General features: G+C 35.8%; 2 protein-coding genes and 1 non-coding gene across 4 annotated transcripts in view; 1 reads left to right on the plus strand and 2 right to left on the minus strand.

Annotated features, from left to right (window-relative positions):
* Nucleotides 1-18,322, minus strand: part of LOC123880236 (leupaxin) — a 66,515-nt gene extending 48,193 nt beyond the window's left edge. The window contains exon 1 of one of the 2 annotated variants that reach the window (XM_045928255.1): nt 9,987-10,445. In XM_045928255.1, the coding sequence (XP_045784211.1) occupies nt 9,987-10,074 (88 nt within the window). In that variant the 5' untranslated portion in view covers nt 10,075-10,445. Of the gene's footprint in view, nt 1-9,986; nt 10,446-18,137 lie in introns of those variants that run through there. The other variant, XM_045928265.1, reaches the window with a different exon arrangement.
* On the minus strand, nt 1,790-1,905 carry LOC123881271. The gene has a single exon (XR_006799452.1). It is a non-coding gene; the product is annotated as a U5 spliceosomal RNA (small nuclear RNA).
* Nucleotides 18,323-18,599: 277 nt separating the features above from the next.
* Nucleotides 18,600-20,614, plus strand: LOC123880377 (protein lin-7 homolog C). The gene is made up of 2 exons (XM_045928490.1): nt 18,600-20,342; nt 20,433-20,614. Exon 1 carries the CDS (start codon nt 18,712-18,714, stop codon nt 19,309-19,311), a length of 600 nt encoding a protein of 199 aa, XP_045784446.1. The 5' UTR covers nt 18,600-18,711; the 3' UTR covers nt 19,312-20,342; nt 20,433-20,614.
* Nucleotides 20,615-21,378: the final 764 nt, after the last annotated feature.

Consider the following 21,378-nt stretch of genomic DNA (forward strand, 5'->3'; position numbering starts at 1 on the left):
ATACATATATAATCTATAACGTTACTAAAATAATAAATAAATAAATTGACTGAATTAATTATTATTTATTTAATTATTATAAGCTAATCCCAAAAGACGGACCGACTGCTCATAGCTTGGTGATGTTCTGTGAATGTTTAATTAAACTAGAATATTAATGGAACCGTCAACTTTATACAGGGTGGTCAAAAAGTCGTGGATCAAACGCAATAGGGAGATAGAGGAGGACATTTCCAGCAAAAAATATTTCTACAGCATGGCCTTATTTAAATTGCCCTAAGAGTTATGAATATTTTTGAGATTTTTAACAAAATACCAGATTCTCTTACAATTAGACTAATTTAAAAAAAATGAGATAAAAGATAATAAAACAAACGATGCTGTGTCATTACTAGATAATGTATCAGCACTACAAACCTTCTATTGAGGCTCTGGGTGCCAAATTACAAGAGCAATTAATTTTTTTCCAAAACTTTTAAAGCGTTACCAAAAATTTAATGTCACTTTAAAAGCGCACTGTGAAAAAAAAAATGTACTACGGAAAAGTGACCCTGTATCAGAAAAACTTGCTGATTTAATGCCAATTTAAATGAGGTATAACACATTACTCTTTGTTTCGTAATTCTGGTATTATAATTGTTTTTTCATATCAAGGTGCAAATTTCAGTAGATTAGTTTAATTCAAAATAATTTTGAAGATTATCATGTTGCTAGTTAAACTGCTAGTTTTTTGTACGTTGGAATGCTAGAAACATCACTGTGCTTGTCACACTTAAAATTTGTGAAAAGAACAGAAACTGTTCACTACCACCACGTGCCAGAACTACCCAGAACGCCCTCTTTTCTAGGAAACAAAAGGATAAAAAAACTATGCCTCTCTTTCACATCCTTCCTTATTCTAACAATGCAAATAGAAATGATGATTAGTGTGAACGAGAGGCATAGTTTCTTTATCCTTTTGTTTCCTAGAAAAGATGAACTACTTGCAAGACGGGCGTTCTGGGTAGTTCTGGGTGATTCTGGCACGAGGTGGTAGTGAAGAGTTTCTATTCTTTTCACAAATTTTAAGTGTGACAAGCACAGTGATGTTTCTAGCATTCCAACGTACAAAAAACTAGCAGTTTAACTAGCAGCATGATAATCTTCAAAATTATTTTGAATTAAACTAATCTACTGAAATTTGCACCTTGATATGAAAAAACAATTATAATACCAGAATTACGAAACAAAGAGTAATGTGTTATACCTCATTTAAATTGGCATTAAATCAGCAAGTTTTTCTGATACAGGGTCACTTTTCCGTAGTACATTTTTTTTTCACAGTGCGCTTTTAAAGTGACATTAAATTTTTGGTAACGCTTTAAAAGTTTTGGAAAAAAATTAATTGCTCTTGTAATTTGGCATCCAGAGCCTCAATAGAAGGTTTGTAGTGCTGATACATTATCTAGTAATGACACAGCATCGTTTGTTTTATTATCTTTTATCTCATTTTTTTTAAATTAGTCTAATTGTAAGAGAATCTGGTATTTTGTTAAAAATCTCAAAAATATTCATAACTCTTAGGGCAATTTAAATAAGGCCATGCTGTAGAAATATTTTTTGCTGGAAATGACCTCCTCTATCTCCCTATTTCGTTTGATCCACGACTTTTTGACCACCCTGTATATAAGGCCTCGGAGACTGGACTGGAGTCTAATGTCTACTCTATACGTAGTTCATACTTTAGATATATAATATATTAAATATTAATTATATTATATTGTTTTGTAGTAGTTATTTTCGATTATATAGCCTTACTACAGTAAGGCTTTCAAAAATATTAAAGACTCATTTGAGTGTTCCCCTCCACGGAAATCTTTAGTAAAAGGCGAAAGATTTATACGTTTTGAAGGGAAACCAGAGTGACGACACATAATTTTCCTGTCCTAATCATGTGCTGGCCAACAATCTCCTTAGCGCATTATAGAATGCGCAGTTTTTGGTTCAACGCCATCTAGCGGTGGCTTTGTTACTTTGTGTAATCGCAAATAGATGGAGTTGATAATAATAGTTAAAAGACGTATTTTTGAGCCGAAGAGATTCATTATTTAAACATTATGCCGTAAAGAAATCTAAATTTTTTGGTGAAGTAACTTATCTTAAGTACTTGAATATTTTCTATCTTTGCTGAACCTATTCTACTCCCTTTACAACCTCTCGCACTGCCAAGGGTCACTGGTAGAGATAAGTGCTTCCCTGTCCACTTTTTCATTCTTTTTGTCTTTATTGTTACAACTTACTGGTAAGTACAAATAAACGATGATGAAAATGATGTTAAGTACTTAATTGGTGATAGTAACGTTAATCTAAATTGACATTTCACAGGTCTAAAAGAAGTGCTATGCTTATAATTTTTCACCATGGACCACCAAAAAAATTCGTTTTCAAGCTCTTAACAATATAATTTTGTGGAAAGTTAGCAGCAATTTTTTTGTAAACATTCCCAGTTGGTAAGCTAAAAATAGCATGTAATCTAAGAGATCACGTAATGTAATCTATATCGCACTGGACAATTAACAAGTACACAAAAGGATAAAACGTAAAACCATCTGTATGGTAGCAAGTGTTTAAACATACAAGTATTATGTCACGGAGACACGCGCGCAACCTTGCAAAGGTCACCGTTTATCTCATATAGTGGTGTTTAACGTGCTGGACCGAGTACGGGCTCAATACAAACGGGTTCCCTTTAAATAATGTGAATTATATACATTCTTGAACGAGATTATTATGTCAAGGCGGCGCTTCATTTTTTACTACGAGATAGCTTTTTGCAAAGCATCTGTGATCGCAAGTAACATCGAAGTAAAATATGTACTTACTATACTGTATCCATGGAGAAAAGTTAGTATAGGGCTCTCTCTGTTATGTAATCCTATACAAATGATGGAGCCAAAAGACTCAGGGGCGTTCACAAACCAAAATCCAATCACAAACATGTTTTCAAAAAACATTCGAAACTCAATTCGAAAATTTGTTTCTATTGTGATTGGTTGGTGAATCAAAATGGTTAGCGCCCATTAAGTTTTCGGTTTTATTAGAACAAGCGAAAGAAATTGCAAAATGTTTCGTGTAGTCTTATTAATTACTGAAGCCTCATTGAAACTTTTAAAATTGATCAACGTGACCATTGACACGTGGCATGTCCAGGATTCGACACCAAATCCATTAGTTAAGTCATAAAACAATGAGTAAGTACTGGCGCCCTAGTATCACCTCTTCAAGTATAGTTCGCGATAAGTCAAGCTGGCAATCGGGGTATGAGGCGGGGGGACGCCCCGCACAACCGCACGTCAACGTCCCGTTAACGTGAAGACGAAGAAACAATAAAACTATCAGATATCTAATTTTATAGGTACTTTTGGACTTTTAAATACACCATAAAGTTTTAACACCATGTCACGGTAATGGTATGTATACAGTATTCCAACTTCATACAAACGGACGAAACGCGAGCTATACCTACGCACCTCGACGTCGGCAGGCGCTCGACATGCAGACAGTCGCGACTGTGCCGCAGTGACGAACGGGCGGTGTTTTGTTTTTCTAACAATAACATTTTTATTGAACATTTCCTATGCAATTCACAAAGTATTTGTTTATATAAAAAAAGTATATTTACAATCACAAAATTAGATGGAAACTCAAAGTAGGCAAATGTAATTAAACTGCTGGAGGCGGGCAGCCCTACCGCATGTTTACGTACCGCGCAGCTGTAGGTATTTATTTCAAAGAAACGGCCGAGTTAGAATACTGAATAGATAATATTACCGTGACCATGTCTAAATCCCAAGTCCCAACATTCAAAACGGACAATTCTCACTAAAAGCTAATAAAATACAAAGTATCTCATACCTGTCCCTTTACATATTCTTCGAAATGATGATCAATGAACTGAGTAATAATTTTCTTACAAAAGTCTTAACCGCAAAACCTTGAGAGGACATTGTATCTCCAATATACTTTGAATTAAAACTATAAAAGCTTCTACAAGTGATCCAACAAGTTGGCTGCTGACACGTTCCAACTTCCAACTAGTAAGTAAATAAAATAAATTAATAAGTAAATCAAACTAAGTCGGCTATAGTAGTCAGATGTCGAATGGCATGCAATAAAGCCTTCTGTCCTTCTAAATTAAACTTAGGAGTTGGTTTGTAGATGCTATACTTAAATATGAATAAAATACAGTTCCTAGAATTTAACATTGAGTACAAAAGTGCGTAAGACACATAATATGGCAAGCGGCCTTAAATAGTAATGATTCATAACCAGGGAAACCTTGTATTACGGTCAATAACAAGGTACATACGTCATACATGAAAACATTGAAAAAAAAAGAAAAAATGACTTTGATGAATGAAAAAAAATTAAAATGATATTAATAATTATAATTATTTAATTCAAATAAACACAACATGACAGATTACGGCCGAAATTAATTTAGCTCTAATCTGTCGACAAGTTATTCAGCAACATCGTTATTTTGACAAAAATTGTATAAGTAGTCTTTTTTGACAAAATATAAAACGTTTCTAAGTGACTTATCGAAAATTACAGATAGATGGATATTAATTTCGGCCGCTAGTCAAAAGGATCAGATGGATCAACTCGATCTATAACAACTGGCTATAGCAACTAGCAATTAAGCTAATGATACGACAAGGCAAAAAAGTACATTACACGATTGGTCTGATTGATTAAGTATGATGATGATCATGATGCTAGACAGGTAATCATGATTACATTTAAAGTACAAGTGGTGGTAATCAGTATCGTAGGTCTTAAACGTACAATTACGCGACAATTTTACTACATCTGCTGACAACAGACGAGCAACGAGAACAGCTATATTTAATGGAGAATGGGGAACCTATGGTTTTTTAACCCCCGACCAAAAAAGAGGGGTGTTATAAGTTTGACGTGTGTATCTGTGTATCTGTGTGTCTGTGTATCTGTGTATCTGTGTATCTGTGTATCTGTGTATCTGTGTATCTGTCTGTGGCATCGTAGCGCCTAAACGAATGAACCGATTTTAATTTAGTTTTTTTTGTTTGAAAGGTGGCTTGATCGAGAGTGTTCTTAGCTATAATCTAAAAAAATTGGTTCAGCCGTTTAAGAGTTATCAGCTCTTTTCTAGTTTTCTTGTAGAAAAGAAGGTTAGATAACCGTTAGGTTCATAATATTATGTCAATTGACAAATGTCAAGCTGTCAAGATGGACGTTGCCTAGATACATAATTATTTATTTGAAAATGATGTTTTGGAAAACTCAAATACTTTGGATCGTCGGGGGTGTTATAAATTTTTAATTTACACTTGTTAGCAACATAGTTCAAAATATTTAAATGTTCAGGTATGACAGAAGTAACAACTGCCAAACGTTAGTAAATAAAGCATCATGAAAATCTAAAACGATTACAAAAGGGATTATTGGGACGTAAACAAGATTTACTACACTAGCGGCACGCTATGATGGCCGGTTTGACACATTACAATAGTGATGTGGAATGTCAATTTATTCTCGAACAAAAAACAATTAAGTTTTGTTTTTGTACCTGATTAAATAGGTTTAATAAAACAAAAATGTATATGTTTATTTAATTTATTTGAACGAACTGAATATTTGAACGAAAATGAATATACATACTTTATATGCACACAAGAAACATATGAATACAAAAGATACCAAAAAAGGTGCCACAAAAGGCCATAATTAATCAGATGTATACACTTGTATACATTTAAGAAATCAATTTAATAAATAAATTTTGAGTCCTAAACCTAAAACTACATTCGATAAAATTTATGAATCTCTGCACATCACTATCGTCAATAAAGTAATACAATTATTTCCTTCAAAGTCGTTATCAATTAATACGGAACTTCATGAGCGGACAAACGTCAAACCGGCCATCATAGCGTGCCGCTAGTTTAATAGCAAATAGGTAATGCGGTTCTTTAGAGTTTAGACGTGTTTAGAATTGCTCCCGTCAAAAACTATAATACGTGGACGAGTCCAGTTATAAGCACATTATTTTAACATAATAAACAAAACTGCTGTGGAATAGCAAACAATACAGTACAGAAGTGTTTAGATCTGTTTGACTAACGGAATAATGATGTGACATCCAGTTGGCACCTTGTTGGCACATGATGAACAAACAGTAGATGGGTTGGTTATAGGTATACCGTTTCACCGAGATGGCTCGTGAGGTAGGGTTGCTGGAACTGACGCATAGTTCGCGACAGGTCATTTATTGCACATAATTGCACATAAGAACAAGTGTAAATTAAAAATTTATAACACCCCCGACAAGTGCAGGTTACAGTAACTAGAAAAGAGCTGATAACTTTCAAACGGCTAAACCGATTTTCTTGGATTATAGCTAAGAACACTCTTGATCAAGCCACCTTTTAAACAAAAAGAACTAAATTAAAATCGGTTCATTACTTTAGGAGCTACGATGCCACAGACAGATACACAGATACACACGTCAAACTTATAACACCCCTCTTTTTGAGTCAGGGGTTAAAAATAGAAAAATAGACTGTATATAGACGAATTTAATACCTAGAATTACCTAGTAAACCGACAGTCAACCTTTGCTAATGAGGATATGGCGATAGCACAGCGCGGTCGCGGTGAACGAGGTAAAAGAAATAAATGAAACATACATACTTATAAGGTAATAGAGAGAAATAAATAAGTAATATATATAACGTATAACATATGTATATATGTAAAGCGTAAGTAGATATATAATAACGTTCTAAATATTGTTGTAATAAGAGTAAATGAAATCAACCTCTGATTTCACAGTAGGTACTACAAACAAAACCAAGACTCAAAACAAAATCGCGAGCATTAACTAATGTTAATGAAACCAAATTAACCTGCCTCATAACAATTGCGATGACTTCACCTCTGCGCCTTATTAACAGCTTGAGAAAACAAACCATACATTATTAAATTTTATGCAACGTAAAGGGAACCTATCTTGCAGGATTTTATGGAGGTTTCCAAACATTCTCCAACTTTAATGTAGAATATAATATTTTGTCAAATCATAGTTCTTCAAGTAACTAGCTATTTACAAATAATGTTACAAGCGAACGCTTCGTAATATATCAATGAATTAAAGACGATAGGGAGCTATGAAACTTTTTTTTTCTCCATCTACGTATATAATATTCCTTTTTATAGAACACAAACATAGAACAAGAAATTAGCTTAGCTTATCACACAACACAACAGTTTATAAATTAAAGTTTACCAACCATTTCTATTACTAAGGCAAGTTTAAATTAAAAATTTATCACACCCCCGACAAGTGAAGGTTACAGTAACTAGAAAAGAGCTGATAACTTTCAAACGGCTGAACCGATTTTCTTGGATTATAGCTAAGAACACTCTCATCAAGCCACCTTTCAAACAAAAAAAAAACTAAATTAAAATCGGTTCATTAGTTTAGGAGCTACGATGCCACAGACAGATACACAGATACACACAATAAACTTATAACACCCCTCTTTTTGGGTCGGGGGTTAAAAATAGGATACATTCAAAATCGCAATATTTTTAGTAGAAATTAACAAAGAATAGAAAAATTACGAATCGAATCGTAAAACAAAGAACAAAACCACGGTCTCTACCTAACCAATGCTAATGAATCCGAATTAAACCACTCTACAAATATGGCGATGACTCTACATAGCTCTAAGATAGCTCTTGGTCCTTAATTAAAAACAAATGTATACGAAATGTATTATAAACTGGGTTTTATCTGCAACTTCGTATGTTTTTGAAGGTCCCATTGGAATTTTTCAAATCCCTTAGGGATCTTCGTTATAGTAGGGACTTACGTACAAAATGTGTTTTCTACGTTAGGTATGCAGTAATGAATCAATGGAGGTATAAAGCCATATGTAACACATATGGACATATTTATTAGTTTAATTAAAGTTATTGTAATTTATTCACATTCCTGACAACTGACAAAATCAACCGTGTCTCAAAGTCGGAACACAATTACATCACATCTCGCAGAAAACATAATATCTATAAATAAGCTGGCAACCATCACGATGTATACAAAACTGTATATAAAAGTGAAGTATTTCTTCTCAGACCACTCGATTACGAAGTAAATAAACACAAAGATGCACTATATTCTATAGTAAAACATACGTTAGTGGTAACCACAACTCAGTTGCTCCTAGGTTTTCCTAGTGAATGCTCAGATCTGGCAAGAGATCTTAGAAAAACCTTTAGGAGAACTCATTATTGGCCAATAGGGTCTTGGACTGTAGTAATAAAATGATGTGATGTATTTGTACAGTGGTAGTTTATGGGGCTTAAACTAAGAATTAATTATTAAAGAGAATAATTTAAAAAAATAATAGATTTTTCGTTATTTTTAACATAATTAAATTATTAACGTCACATTTAAATTAACATAATTTTTTTAACATAAAAAATGTTTTCCCGCAGAAATTGCTGAATTTTTGGTTGATTCGCTGTTTATCTTTTTTCACAGCCAATCAAGGGGCGGAAATTGCTACCGATTACGATAAAGATGAGTACGTGTTTCTTACAGAATTTGGGGGGGGGTTTTGATTTGTGCTAGGTATCCATTTCGCTTTCAAAGTTTAGCGTAATTTTGACCGCTTACGTGAAATAGGTATGCCACTGGGCACTGACCTTTTCATATAGGTATACAAAACTGATGCACTTAAGAATTTCTTCACAGAGCATTACAGTACCACTCGATTATAAAGTAAATAAATACAACGATGCACTATATTCGATAAATTGCTCGCAGTGCAAGCTCTCTTCCGCAAATAAAAATAAACAAACCGGTAACATACCGGATGGATGGATGAAATCGTAAGTGAATGGGAGTCATTTGTAACTAAAACACGCACATGTGCTTTACTTACACTAAGGTGTGATAGTAAACAAACACCAGAGTACATATTATTGAAATAGCTAAGCTCTGCAGCTATACTTTTGGCCCAACTTTGGTATGGCCCAAGACTTGAAGATACATTAAAGATATGAAGATTGAATAGGTAGGTATTTGTCATACCCCTGAACACTCGTTATGAGCACACTTTAAGTTATAATTTTTGTTTTTGGATTTAGGCTGTTTGATTTTACTGTACGACAAATTAAAGAGGGAAGGTACTGGATATAGGTACATATGGGTGGTCGAGAAGCGGATCTTCTGGCGTTCATTAGAGAAGGCCTACATCAAACAGCCTGATGAATATAGATAGATAGATGAAATTTTTATTGCACCCAAAAACATGAAAAGGAACACAACACCATAGGAAGAAACAGAAAAAACAATTGTGTGAAAGGCGGCCTTATTGCTTAGAGCAATCTCTACCAGGCAACCTTTGCTGAAAAGAGAAGCTAGTGTTGGATAGTACTAACACGCAAAGAATTACATATTTAGAAAAAATTAGGTAGAAGGTCTGCGCAAAACTTTATGGCAATATACATAGTAATTTTTAATTATCATATTTAGTATTTAGTATTAGATTAATCTGGACCATTTTTCTTAGGTAACCTATTAACGCTAGACCACAGCACCCAAAGATCCTTGAACCAGTTTTACACACATGGCTGGCTTGCTTTTTAAAGACACAAACTAGGGGCTTAAAAATCGAGGAGTAGACGAACAACACGGTGTAATTGCACGAAATTACATAAGGAACAAAAAACCGAATGAAAGCTGTTGAAAACTGTAATTTTATTGATTTGAACGAAATTACAAACTTTAGACTCAAGTTTAGCGCAGTTTTAAGCCGTTTTGTTTTGATATATTTACAGTGGACCAAAAAATCAGGTTTAAAAAAGTATTCCGATCAGAAGCGATCATTAGAGCGTATTGCTCGCCAGCTCGTCAATTAATTTAATAGTATTAAAATTTTAGTACTCACAGCCCGGCGAAATTCCGTTCTCCTTCATAGCGCAGCGGAACGGGTAATAAGTGCCTGGCAGCACCTTGCCGTACATTGTCCTATCCATGTTGGGCCAATCGCGAGGCGGACTTCTGAATTAATCCACCCACAAGAACAACACCGCGGTTAGCGCACCATAATCACAGCCCACACCGAATCCGAGTAAACAAAACAATTCTACACGTACTAAACTAACACCTGCTGACGGATACTTCCGAAGTCCCTATCAATTGGTACTGATAAGCCAGAATCTTTTTGTGTAGCTCAAGGACGCAAGCATGACTGACGCAATTATCAGTGATAACGTTATTTATATACCGTTACATGTAATAATATCGATATTTATCGATAAGCGATACGTGATAAGCGAGGACGCAGTGTCAAGAGGGCGAGGTCGCGAGGTGTGCAACGAGATGAGTATTCGTCAACGCGTCCCAGTCACAACTAAAGTTGTTATTATACTAAAGTCGTAGAGTGTGCGTAGCCGGCGCCGGCGCATGCGGCGTGCCACTCCAGCCGGCATGGCTGGATTGTACTATTTTGTACCAAATTATACCCACTAATCAATAAGTTTCATACTTTACAACATGGGGTTATTCAAGGGGCGGACCAACAAATTCCTGCAAGGCCGGCAACGCATCGGCGGTTCCTCTGGTGCTGCAAATGCTCATGGGCGGCGGTTATCACTTATCATCTGGTGACCCGCCTGCTCGCTATTTCATTTTAAAAACAAAAAAAAAACTTTATAACCTATTGAAAACCAAGGTCACCGAAAGATATCTGCCTAAGCTGATCAGTAATCAGATTCACTACTATACATATTGTTTTCTATCATAAAATGAGCCAGGCTTCGTACTTGTGGTATATATGGGCCATAATATTTAGGTCATTCAGGGAGACTAGCATCAAAAATGTGTTTATGATATTGCGATAACCTTTATGGTTGTACCTAATTGGTTAAATAAGAGAGTGTCGCAAATCATTCATGATCACATACCTAGTAGAGCGGTCAGCTTCTCAAACTATTATGCCAGGCCATGGAAGTATAAAATAATAATTCTTAGTACTAATACTACACACAAAACGTGAATGATGTCACGAGTGATTGTGATCACACTAGAAATACGGCGCGTGCTAATAGATGTGCAATCAGCTTTAATAATAAATTATATAAAAATCCTGAACTTATAACCGTTAAACATTTTATATCAAAACATCTCGCTAATGAATACTTTTAACGCCACATTTTATATGAAAATTTTACGGTCGTAATTAATTCAGTTCCAAGTTTCCAACTTCATCTGGCAAAACTAAGGGCTCCCACAAACAGACTTTTTATCGGCCAGTGCTAAGATAAATCCATTGAGTGCTTTGTCTGAGTGTGTGGAATCCTGCGTGTGTGTGTGTGTGGAATATCTCGAGCAAACCGAATCTTGCTTGAGCAACGGTCCCATGCAAGACAGGACAGCAAAAAGCAAATGCAACGCATTATGACGTCAGCAGAGGTTCCATGTTAAAGTGTTGCGTTGAAACTAGCGTTGCATTGGCGCGTAAAGTATTTGCACCTTTTGCTCACGAATTTTGTGCGTGATCACTGATCACCTTAAAGAAGTAATTAACAACGTTTATGAGAAGTCGTAGCATGGGACCTTCTGGCTTCTAATGAGCACAGCGAGATCGCACAGGAATGTATGGCGACACGGACATACAGAAGCTGTATGACTCGTGCGCATAGTATTACCGGACGCGTGCGACACGGAAACATTTGGAAGGAACCGTATTGGATTTGAGCCTGACGACTTGCTCCTAGTGTGCGATCACCTTAAAGAAGTAATTAACAACGTTTATGAGAAGTCATCTAGGCGCGCGATAGATCAAAGAGGGGTCCTTCTAATGAGCATAGCGAGATCGCGGAGGAATGCATGGCGACAGCGACATGCGGAAGCTTTATGACTCGTGCGCATCGTATTACCGGACGCGTTCGACATGGAAACATTTGGAAAGAACCGTGAAATTAAGAGCCTTACCGAACGATATGTTTTGAATAGACAACATAATAAATATAGGACGTTACATAATATTATTGTTGTATAGAAGCAGGCGTTACTTTGCGGAAGTCCATCCTACAAGGAACCAAAAGCTTAATTTGCTATAATCCGCTACTACAATTGTACTACAACTGTCAAACATTGGTACTAGGCCAGCTGGATCCAAATTTGCGATCTCACGATTGCCAGGTGAATTTCCAAACCACTCCGCCAAATAGGTTTCCGATCACGACAAAATTACAACATCGACCGGATTTCAAACTTAAAAATATACCAGAAACATCTAAATTAGAATTTACGGCTAGGGAATCTGTGATCGAGTGCTTTGCCTGGTATGCCGTGCGTGCGGTGTCTTCTGGTTTTTGGAATTCTTTTCAAGATCGATTGCTTTATTTACTGGTTGACTGAAACTGTTACGTTGGCCTTTGATCGTAGGTTTGGCTTCAAACATTTTTAAAATGCTTAAAGATACTTTTTGACTTTAGGGTCTACCTGTTTGATATGCACTTGACGAATTCTGAAAGAAGAGCGGAAAGGAGATGTGTTTGAACAACAATTAGAGTTTTAAAGCATGACGCGATAATTTTTGCATGCCGTCTATTAAGAATCTGATTGGTTGACTGGACACATCTCCACTCCGCTCCGCTTAAATGGAGACCGGGTCTAAAGGTGTCAAAGAGTCATAAAATTGTACAGGTACTGGTACATGTTCGTAGTCTGTAATTTTCACGTAGCAATTTACCCATTCGCCACGTAGGTAAGTGGGTTGTGGGTTGAGTTAGCGAGTCCAGAACAAATATTGACTTCCTTATTAGAGCCCTCGTGCTGTGAACAATGGCCATCGTAAAATGGCCTCGTCGTAAATTTTCTATCTGTTGTTTTACATGTTTTCATCAGTTACGCGTTCTCTGAATTTTGTTGCGTGAAAGTGGTATTCTTTATGGATTTAAGCTCTGGTCAGTTAATCCGCGAAGTTTAAATCGACGGGTTGTGGCGCAGTAGATACTTTAAACTCTACAACATCCACACGAGCCATACGTTCAGCCAGGTCAAAGAAAATTTAGGTTGCTGACATTAGACGCTGCCGCCACCCAGGCATATCCATGCTGCTTCACGCAAATCAGGTCTTCTGAGGACTTGCAGGTCTTTGCTCGCTTCGTCAAACCAGCGATACCTGGAGCATTCAACAGGGTGTTGGATGGTGGAGGGTGATGAACTTTCTAGGTATTTGTAATACAATAAAATGTATGAAGCACGACATGACTTCACATTGCACAGTAAAAGCAGCAGCAGTGCTCACCGTGTGGTTACGCAATGTGGATGCCTTTATACGGTTTCTTGTAGATATTACTTTAGAAGCCGCTTTGAAATCACTGCCACCACGCGTTGTGTTGGTCAGAGCTTTAATCTTTATTTCTGCGGAATTTATTTGTCTTAACTTTATTATATTTTGTATCATAAAACCACTTTAAAAGGAATTTATCACTTAAGTTAATTGACAAATTTAGGTTTTTGAGCACAATTTACAATTTTTTCGTAAAGCTTTCGAAAAGCGTAAAATTTTCAGCCAACTTCTGGCAAGGGAAAGTTCGGGTAATGGCAAGTTAATTACCGTGAAAAGCGCCCTTTTCGAGATACGGACGAGGTATGCGTCAACAAGAAAGGTCGGGCACTTGACATGGTGTCTATTTATACGAGCTATGTCTTTAGCATGTCAAGCATTCTTTTCAGTCGCTGTTAAAGTTTTTTTATTCGAGTCGAGTTAGTTACGTCTAGCCAACGTTGGTCAATTCGAGCGTCGCGTCGAAATGAAATTACATTAGAGTGAGATGGCCCTAAAGGTCTTTGATTTAAAGTACAAGCGATTTTTATTACAAATTTTGGCTAAAAACGTTGACTGTTAATGTATGGTTGAACTTAAAATTTAAAACAAGGCAATTATGGTCCATTTCGCTTTGACGTTAAAGTATTTTGACGCACGGATTCTACCAACGTTGCTTGGCGTTTGGCGAGATGTAGGTACAACTACCGAAAAGCAGGCGATTAAATCAATTTTAACTAAGTGTAGCTGTGTTCCTGCAGTGCATATGCAGTAATAATATCTCTTCTGTTTCATTCCATTATGTAATTTATAATTTAATTATAATATTTAATTATAATTAGTTGATTTAATTGATTGTAAGTATTTTAGGCTACGATGGTGCTGGCGAAATTTTTTTTTTTTAAATAAAAACGATTGAAAAGTGATATTGCCAATAAAGTCACAAACAAATATACTGGCCTACATTACTAACGAGGTGCTCACAGATCATTGATGCAATAAACACCCGGTCTAGACTTCAGCTAGTCTTTGAGCCTGTGCCAGAAATTACCAAAACAACGACCAAGGGTAAAACGACGCCGAAATCACTGTCGGATAGTAGAACTGTCAACAATCGGCACATGTTACAAAACTAGCTCATCTAAATTAACCTTATAGGTCCCTTATTTTAAAATTAAGATATTGATTCCTAAAAAGATTAAACCTCACAATAAGAACCAATCAGTTAGTATATAATTTTTTTTATAGAAGCTACCAAAAAATCTATTAACCGGCGAATTAATAAGACCTCACAAAATGTTTGAACGTAAGCGCGCTTTGCTAGGATTCCCAAAACTTTTAAACTTAACTGCTTATAATTTAAAAAAGTGTTTACCACATCCACAGATATAGAAACTTTAAAATTGCAGGAGTCAGTGGAGACTGTGATTACAGGTATAAACTTTTATGTGATATTTCTAGTATTATTCAAAGACCAAACAGCCGATAGTTTGACACGCGTCGTACTGACTACGGATGGGCCGTGGTCGTCGAGGACCTAGCACGCAAGACGCCATTCATCGAAAACAAACCGGCCAAGTGCGAGTCGGACTCGCACACGAAGGGTTCCGTACCATGGTAAATATACCTAATTAATACCTTTATGTAGAACTCTGCAAGTTAATAACGGTCTGCGCCATCTATATGTGATTTAGTGAATTAAATTTTTCGTGAACACATTTTAATTTCTTTTTTGTGTGATATAACCACAAATTCACGGTTCTCGGAGTTTTTCCTCTACTTGCGATGTAAGACCTGCCTACCTGCCTTTCATGATTCTAGGTCAACGGGAAGTACCCTATAAGTTTTCTGACAGACACGACGGAACATAGATGGACAGACAAACAACAAAGTGATCCTATAAGGGTTCCGTTTTTCCTTTTGAGGTATGGAACCCTAAAATTGCCCGTGACGTGGAATGACGCAACTGGTGGCAGAGGCATGTTGACCATCGCAAGCTGAGAGTAATATTGCTCTATGCAAATGCTAACAGCCGCGATTTACAAATACAAAATGAATGGAATTAGAAGCTGTTGGAAATAGAGATTGCGTTTAATGTATAGGATTTATCTGATCGTCAGAAGTTTGGTAGGAACGAATATCCTAGCCAAGCGAGCTCGAAGATATAAGCTACTTCTAAAAAGCTCAGTACATGAGAAAGGAGTGTCCGTATATTTCAACACCGTGCCTAACGAACCACGGCGCGCGGCGGATAATCAAGCTAATTGTGAGGGAAGGGGGACAAACAAATTAGCCATTACCATGCTACATTCACTGGCCTATTGTGGAATATAGGGTAGTTAGTAATTAGATTACATTAATGGTAATTTCATGCGTTTTATTTAATTAAAAAACGGCCGATGGAGTTATATCGATCAATTTCTAGATTGTATATTCATGACAATGCGGAAAGATCGGGGAGCGTACCGTGTTATTATCTCAAGAAAATCCTTACTACGATAATTGAAAATGGAACACCAAGGGAAGGGAAGGGAACAAAAATGAAAATCCATAATAGCTAAATATATAAATTTATACCTAGGTATGCGAAAGTGTCTGTCTATCTGGTACATTTTAATTGATTTTCGCAAATTTTTATCCCGGAAAATCTTTTAGTTTTCAGGGGATTTAAAAACCTAAATCCAAATTGAAAAAAATCGCGACTATCATCTATGTTATACCTGTATCGTTTTGTATGCCAGAGAGGAATGTAGCTACTACTACCTACTTTACCTATAAAATCGGAGTTCCCAAGGGATTTTTAAAATAACCTACATCCTCACGGAGATCATCTAGATTTTAGTAGAATATATGTTGAAGATGGACTAGTTTATAGGTTGTTATTGATTTTCACATATTTTATAGTGGTGTTACATCTTTGTCCTTGGACTAAGTTGGGCCTAATGGGCTTTTTGTGAGATTGCTAGGTGGGCCGATTGACCTCGATGGTGGTCATTAATCATGCCAATATAACCGACACCATCAGGTAATGGCGATCAGAAATCAGAAAATACGCAACATCGACCGGCGCCGGGCGTAAAGATAACGTCGTAAATATTTTAATGAACGTCGTAAAAATAAGAAAACTACCAATTAATGTTTTGGTAACCAAATGAAAATTGAAGAGACTAGCATTTGCCTATGGCTTTCAGTTTCTGTTTAGGGTGTTTTGTTTGTTTAATAAGGGGCTTTTATGGCTACAAATGCCCCATTAACTGATGGTAAAATGGAAAAGGCGAGGATAATCTTTAAATTTAGAAATAGAAAGGCTTTAAATTAAGCAGTGCTATATCGCAAAAAAAAGAAATAAAATAAAGGAGGGCATAGTTATCTAAAGAAAATGATTTTTTAAACAATTATTTTCCAGAACTACCTAGATGCCTACTTTAGAGAACAGATAGTGATTTTTTTTAAATAGTGATAAAATCTTTACAATTGAAGTGTGTATATAAGGATGTCTAAGGTATCTAATAGTCTCGCCATACCACCAAATCTGATACAAACTCCATCTTCCTACAAGTATCTCCACAGGGTGATACTATCGCGGCAATACGAGGAGTATAACCGTCAAGGACACGATCACGCGTCGATATCGACAAGTCTCACAGCAATACCATTATCTTCTTAGGTAGGCTAGGTGTAGACACTATAGAAATTTCCATACAACCACTTATACTGGGCATGAAGAAGAATTTTATGAGCATGACAAGGGAAAAGTAATTTTTATATCTGACTATCTGTTTCTATAGTAAAGTCTAGACAGATAGACAGCTGTCTGCTACAGCCCTGTTCCTATAACACTTTGGTATAACAGAAAGGACTATAAACAATACTGTCACTTATTGCGGCAAGTTTTGGAGATATTTCTATTTGTTGTACCAGCAGCTTAGTTCCAAATGTGAGTACCAAAATCATGAAATTAAAAACAAGGTTCAAGTTTGATGAAGCAAAATGTTTTCTCATCTTGAACCTGATTTTTGAAATTGAAGATTACCAGTTTGATCAGTTTTGGAACTTATAACTTTTTAGAAATGTAGGGCCTTTCTAGGCCAGCTTGCTTGTATCCTAGATTGCATTGTTACCTATCACCAGGTGAGATCACAGGCTAAGGGCTAAATTGACAAACTAAATATATAGACTTGCACTTGACTGCAATCACATCTGATGGTAAGTTATAATGCAGCCCATGCTTTTCTAGAATATGCCTATTCACTCTTGAATTGAAATCTTATTGATTGTACTAACAACACATTGGGTCTTAGGAAGAATCAGGCTATGTTACCAGTACTATCAGTATCTAACATAAAGTTCTAACATGTCAGAAAAAGGTATTAAAGTTCAATGCGCTCAAGCAGTACTAGATAATTTTTATCACCAAGTTGATAGCAAATATTGGATGTTTTGTTTGCCTAAAACAAATTGTAAGAGACAATATTATAACTTAAAGTAGAACACAAAGTATTGGGCATGTTCCAAATAGCTATAAATACAGCAATAACTAAGGAAAATAGCTAAATTCTAAAATTGCTTTGGACTTAGTGCCATATAATCACACGAAGTTCAGTCGAATGAAATCGCTATGGGTTGTATAGTTACGTAAGTGCAATTGTTGCATTCACAGATATGTTTTATTTTAAGAGATGACTGAATTTACTAATAAAACACGTCATTAAGTTTCAGAACAAAACAGGTTATGATAACACCAATAACAGCTTCACTTACCTAAGTCGTCCATAGTGATAAACTGCTCACAACACCAAGTATTTAACAAATCGTTACTTTTTCGACTAATCTCATATAAAACAAACAATTAACAATAGAAGCAAACTCCTTGTAAGCATCTAAAAACACCAAAAATATACACGAAAATATTAGCCAAATAAAGGCAAATTCTCTAGGTTGGCATAACTGATTAAATGTCAAATGTGACGAAATGTCAATAAATCAAAATATTAGATATTTAATACGTTCAAGTTTGTGATGACATGATTATTGAATATTTTTATGCAACTTTTTAAAAATTGCACTAAGAGACAGTAAAATTAAGTAACATTATAAAAACAACATGATTTCGCAGGAATTTAGTCCAAAATATAGTCCAGAAATCTAGTAATAAATTGAATGCAGTTTTATTCTTAGAATCTCAGATTTAAAAACCTTTAGGAAAAAAACGACATTTGATAGATACTTGACATTGACAGTTTTGAAAAAAAATCGTGAAAAATTGTTTCGCTTTCGTATCGATTTACTTCAATAGTTTTGCAATTTTGCATTAAATTTCATTTCCGATCCCAATATGAGTACCAATACGGGCGAGCAACTAACATTGGCAAGAGACATAAAAAGAGCTATTGAGCTCCTCGAGAAACTGCAACAAAGTGGCGAAGTTCCTGCTACGAAACTGGCTGCTTTACAGAAAGTACTGCAAAGTGATTTTTTAAACGCTGTTAGGGAGGTGTACGAGCATGTTTATGAGACCGTAGATATCCAGGGTTCAGCAGATATCCGCGCTTCGGCGACTGCTAAAGCAACGGTAGCTGCGTTCGCTGCCGCGGAAGGGCACGCACATCCTCGAGTGGTAGAGTTGCCTAAGACGGAAGAAGGACTCGGATTCAACGTAATGGGTGGTAAAGAACAGAATTCTCCTATCTACATTTCTAGAATAATCCCCGGTGGAGTCGCCGATCGTCACGGAGGTTTAAAGCGTGGTGATCAGCTACTTTCCGTTAATGGTGTGTCGGTAGAAGGCGAGAACCACGAGAAGGCTGTGGAATTGCTAAAGCAAGCTGTTGGGTCTGTCAAACTTGTGGTCCGATACACTCCTAAGGTGTTGGAGGAAATGGAAATGAGGTTTGACAAGCAGAGGACTGCCAGGCGGCGCCCGAATTATAATTAAATTTATATGCACATAATATCATTACTACACCCCAGTAACATAACAAAGAAATGTTACATTCATATTATGTGGTGTATATAATTCCTGTTTGGTGATGAGAAAGACAGAAGATACATAACGCACGAAAGTAGAAGAGAGAAGGCTCTACAAATGTGACCCAAGTGTTATAGTTTTAAGTCTTCACAGATAATTATTATTACATGATACCTATTTCTGTTTTCATATTTAATATTATCAATGTAGGTACTAGAGACGCAGGGTTAGACTAGATTTGTCCCTTATTTGTTTGAGATAGGAGGTCTACCCAGCTGTGAGACAGTATAACTAAGACATATAGAGATATACATGATGATCCTATACTTTAACCTTTGACAGGCCAGACCACCCCTGGAAGAAATTCTTCCTGTTTGTATCCTACATATCTTTCTTTGGTCTTCCTCTTCTTTTTTTCCTTCCACATGCATATTGGGCATTGGAATAACTATACACATCTTTTATTTTATTGTACTTAAGATATTTATGTGTAAAGTTTATTTTAATCTTAGTTAAGAGTTAAGAGGTTTTAGGGTTTATAAACACCTACTTTGTATTATAGTGCTTTAGCATTTACTTTATTAATGTGATGGAATTGTGAAATAGTGTTATTTATACATTCATTTTAGTGTTAAAAATAAGGTTATGAATCATATGAATAAAAAATGCATGTTATGTAAATAAAAATCAAATATAATTGTTAATTAATACTTCCAGCACATACATTTAATACTTGTATATTTAATATTGTACTGATTAAGTATTACACTATTAATATAAAATATTGTATTAGGATATACTTTTTAGTATTGATTGTAGAAATCTAGATGTTATTGCTGCATATTTCCTTTTCTGTGTTCAACTAGCAATATCCGTGTCGCGAAATCTGCACTGTGTATTACTAAACAATTCAACGAATCCGTGCTCAGCTCGCATCAATTGAACACGGTTTCTAAATTGGTCTGTTCTAAATAAACCTGTGCTGATTTAGCATGTTCGTACACGTTCAGAATAAAGGGGCAACGCACGCACAACAGACGGAAACGTTTAAGTGCGGAAACCAGCCCAGAGAGAAGGAGAAGAAGAAGAAGATGTTCAGAATAAATCGTAGTGACTAAAAGTCGAATTTTTCAAATGGGCTACACCAGAAGATTAGCTTCTGGCTTCACGCTAAACAAAATCACTAGAGGTTTAACAGACAAGACTGTGTGGAATTGGGGTGATCAGATTTCACTGTCGGCTACATTTGACCCTTATACATTACTATATAGATAGAACACTTTATTGAACACAAAAACACATATAAAGGATCACAACAAAGAAAGAAGAAAACAGAAAAACAATTGTGTGCAAAGGTGGCCTTATTGCTTGGAGCAATCTCTACCAGGCAACCTTTGCTGAAAAGAGAAGTGCTAGTGTTGGATAGTACCACGTCGCAAGGAATTTTACTAGATGACAGACAGACAAACATCACACTTGTATATTGTATATATTTATATGATGACATTCACGAAAAGTAAAGGTTATCTTCAATTCAATTGCGCAGTTTTGTAAAACCTCTTAACATTGCTTGATCACAAAAGCCCGCTCAGTTGATGTGAGCTGAGCACTGGTTGGTTGAATTTTGTTTTAATACAAAAGCATGTTTTCGCGAGACCAGTGTCGCCAGTTGAACATGGAAAGAGATTATGCGTTATTGCTTATTAATCTTTGGTTAGACTTGGTAAAAATAGATAGCCCCCTTATGAACAAATAATGTTTTACAGTAGTTATAGTCATAACACTAAAACTAAGCCTTTTTTAGTAAAACTAAGCCTTGTTATCTTTTATATAATATAAGTACATGCAGTAGCAAAACAATCCCTGCCACACAAATGGCTATTGGCTATGGCATTAGTTAATTTTACTGTTCATCCTCACTTGTAGTGTTTTCCATCTTTTTCCCTTTGAGCAACTGATATGAATTTTTTGTTCATTATCGGTAAGGGTATAAAATAAAAAGCTATAATCTTATAATGGTTTTTATTCATTTTA

Source organism: Maniola jurtina, chromosome 3, assembly GCF_905333055.1.
Source record: "Maniola jurtina chromosome 3, ilManJurt1.1, whole genome shotgun sequence".
Taxonomy (NCBI): domain Eukaryota; kingdom Metazoa; phylum Arthropoda; class Insecta; order Lepidoptera; family Nymphalidae; genus Maniola; species Maniola jurtina.

Bases quoted from the DNA above. Each gene is read 5' to 3' on its own strand.
- LOC123880377 (XM_045928490.1), top strand. From the start codon at position 18,712: ATGAGTACCAATACGGGCGAGCAACTAACATTGGCAAGAGACATAAAA.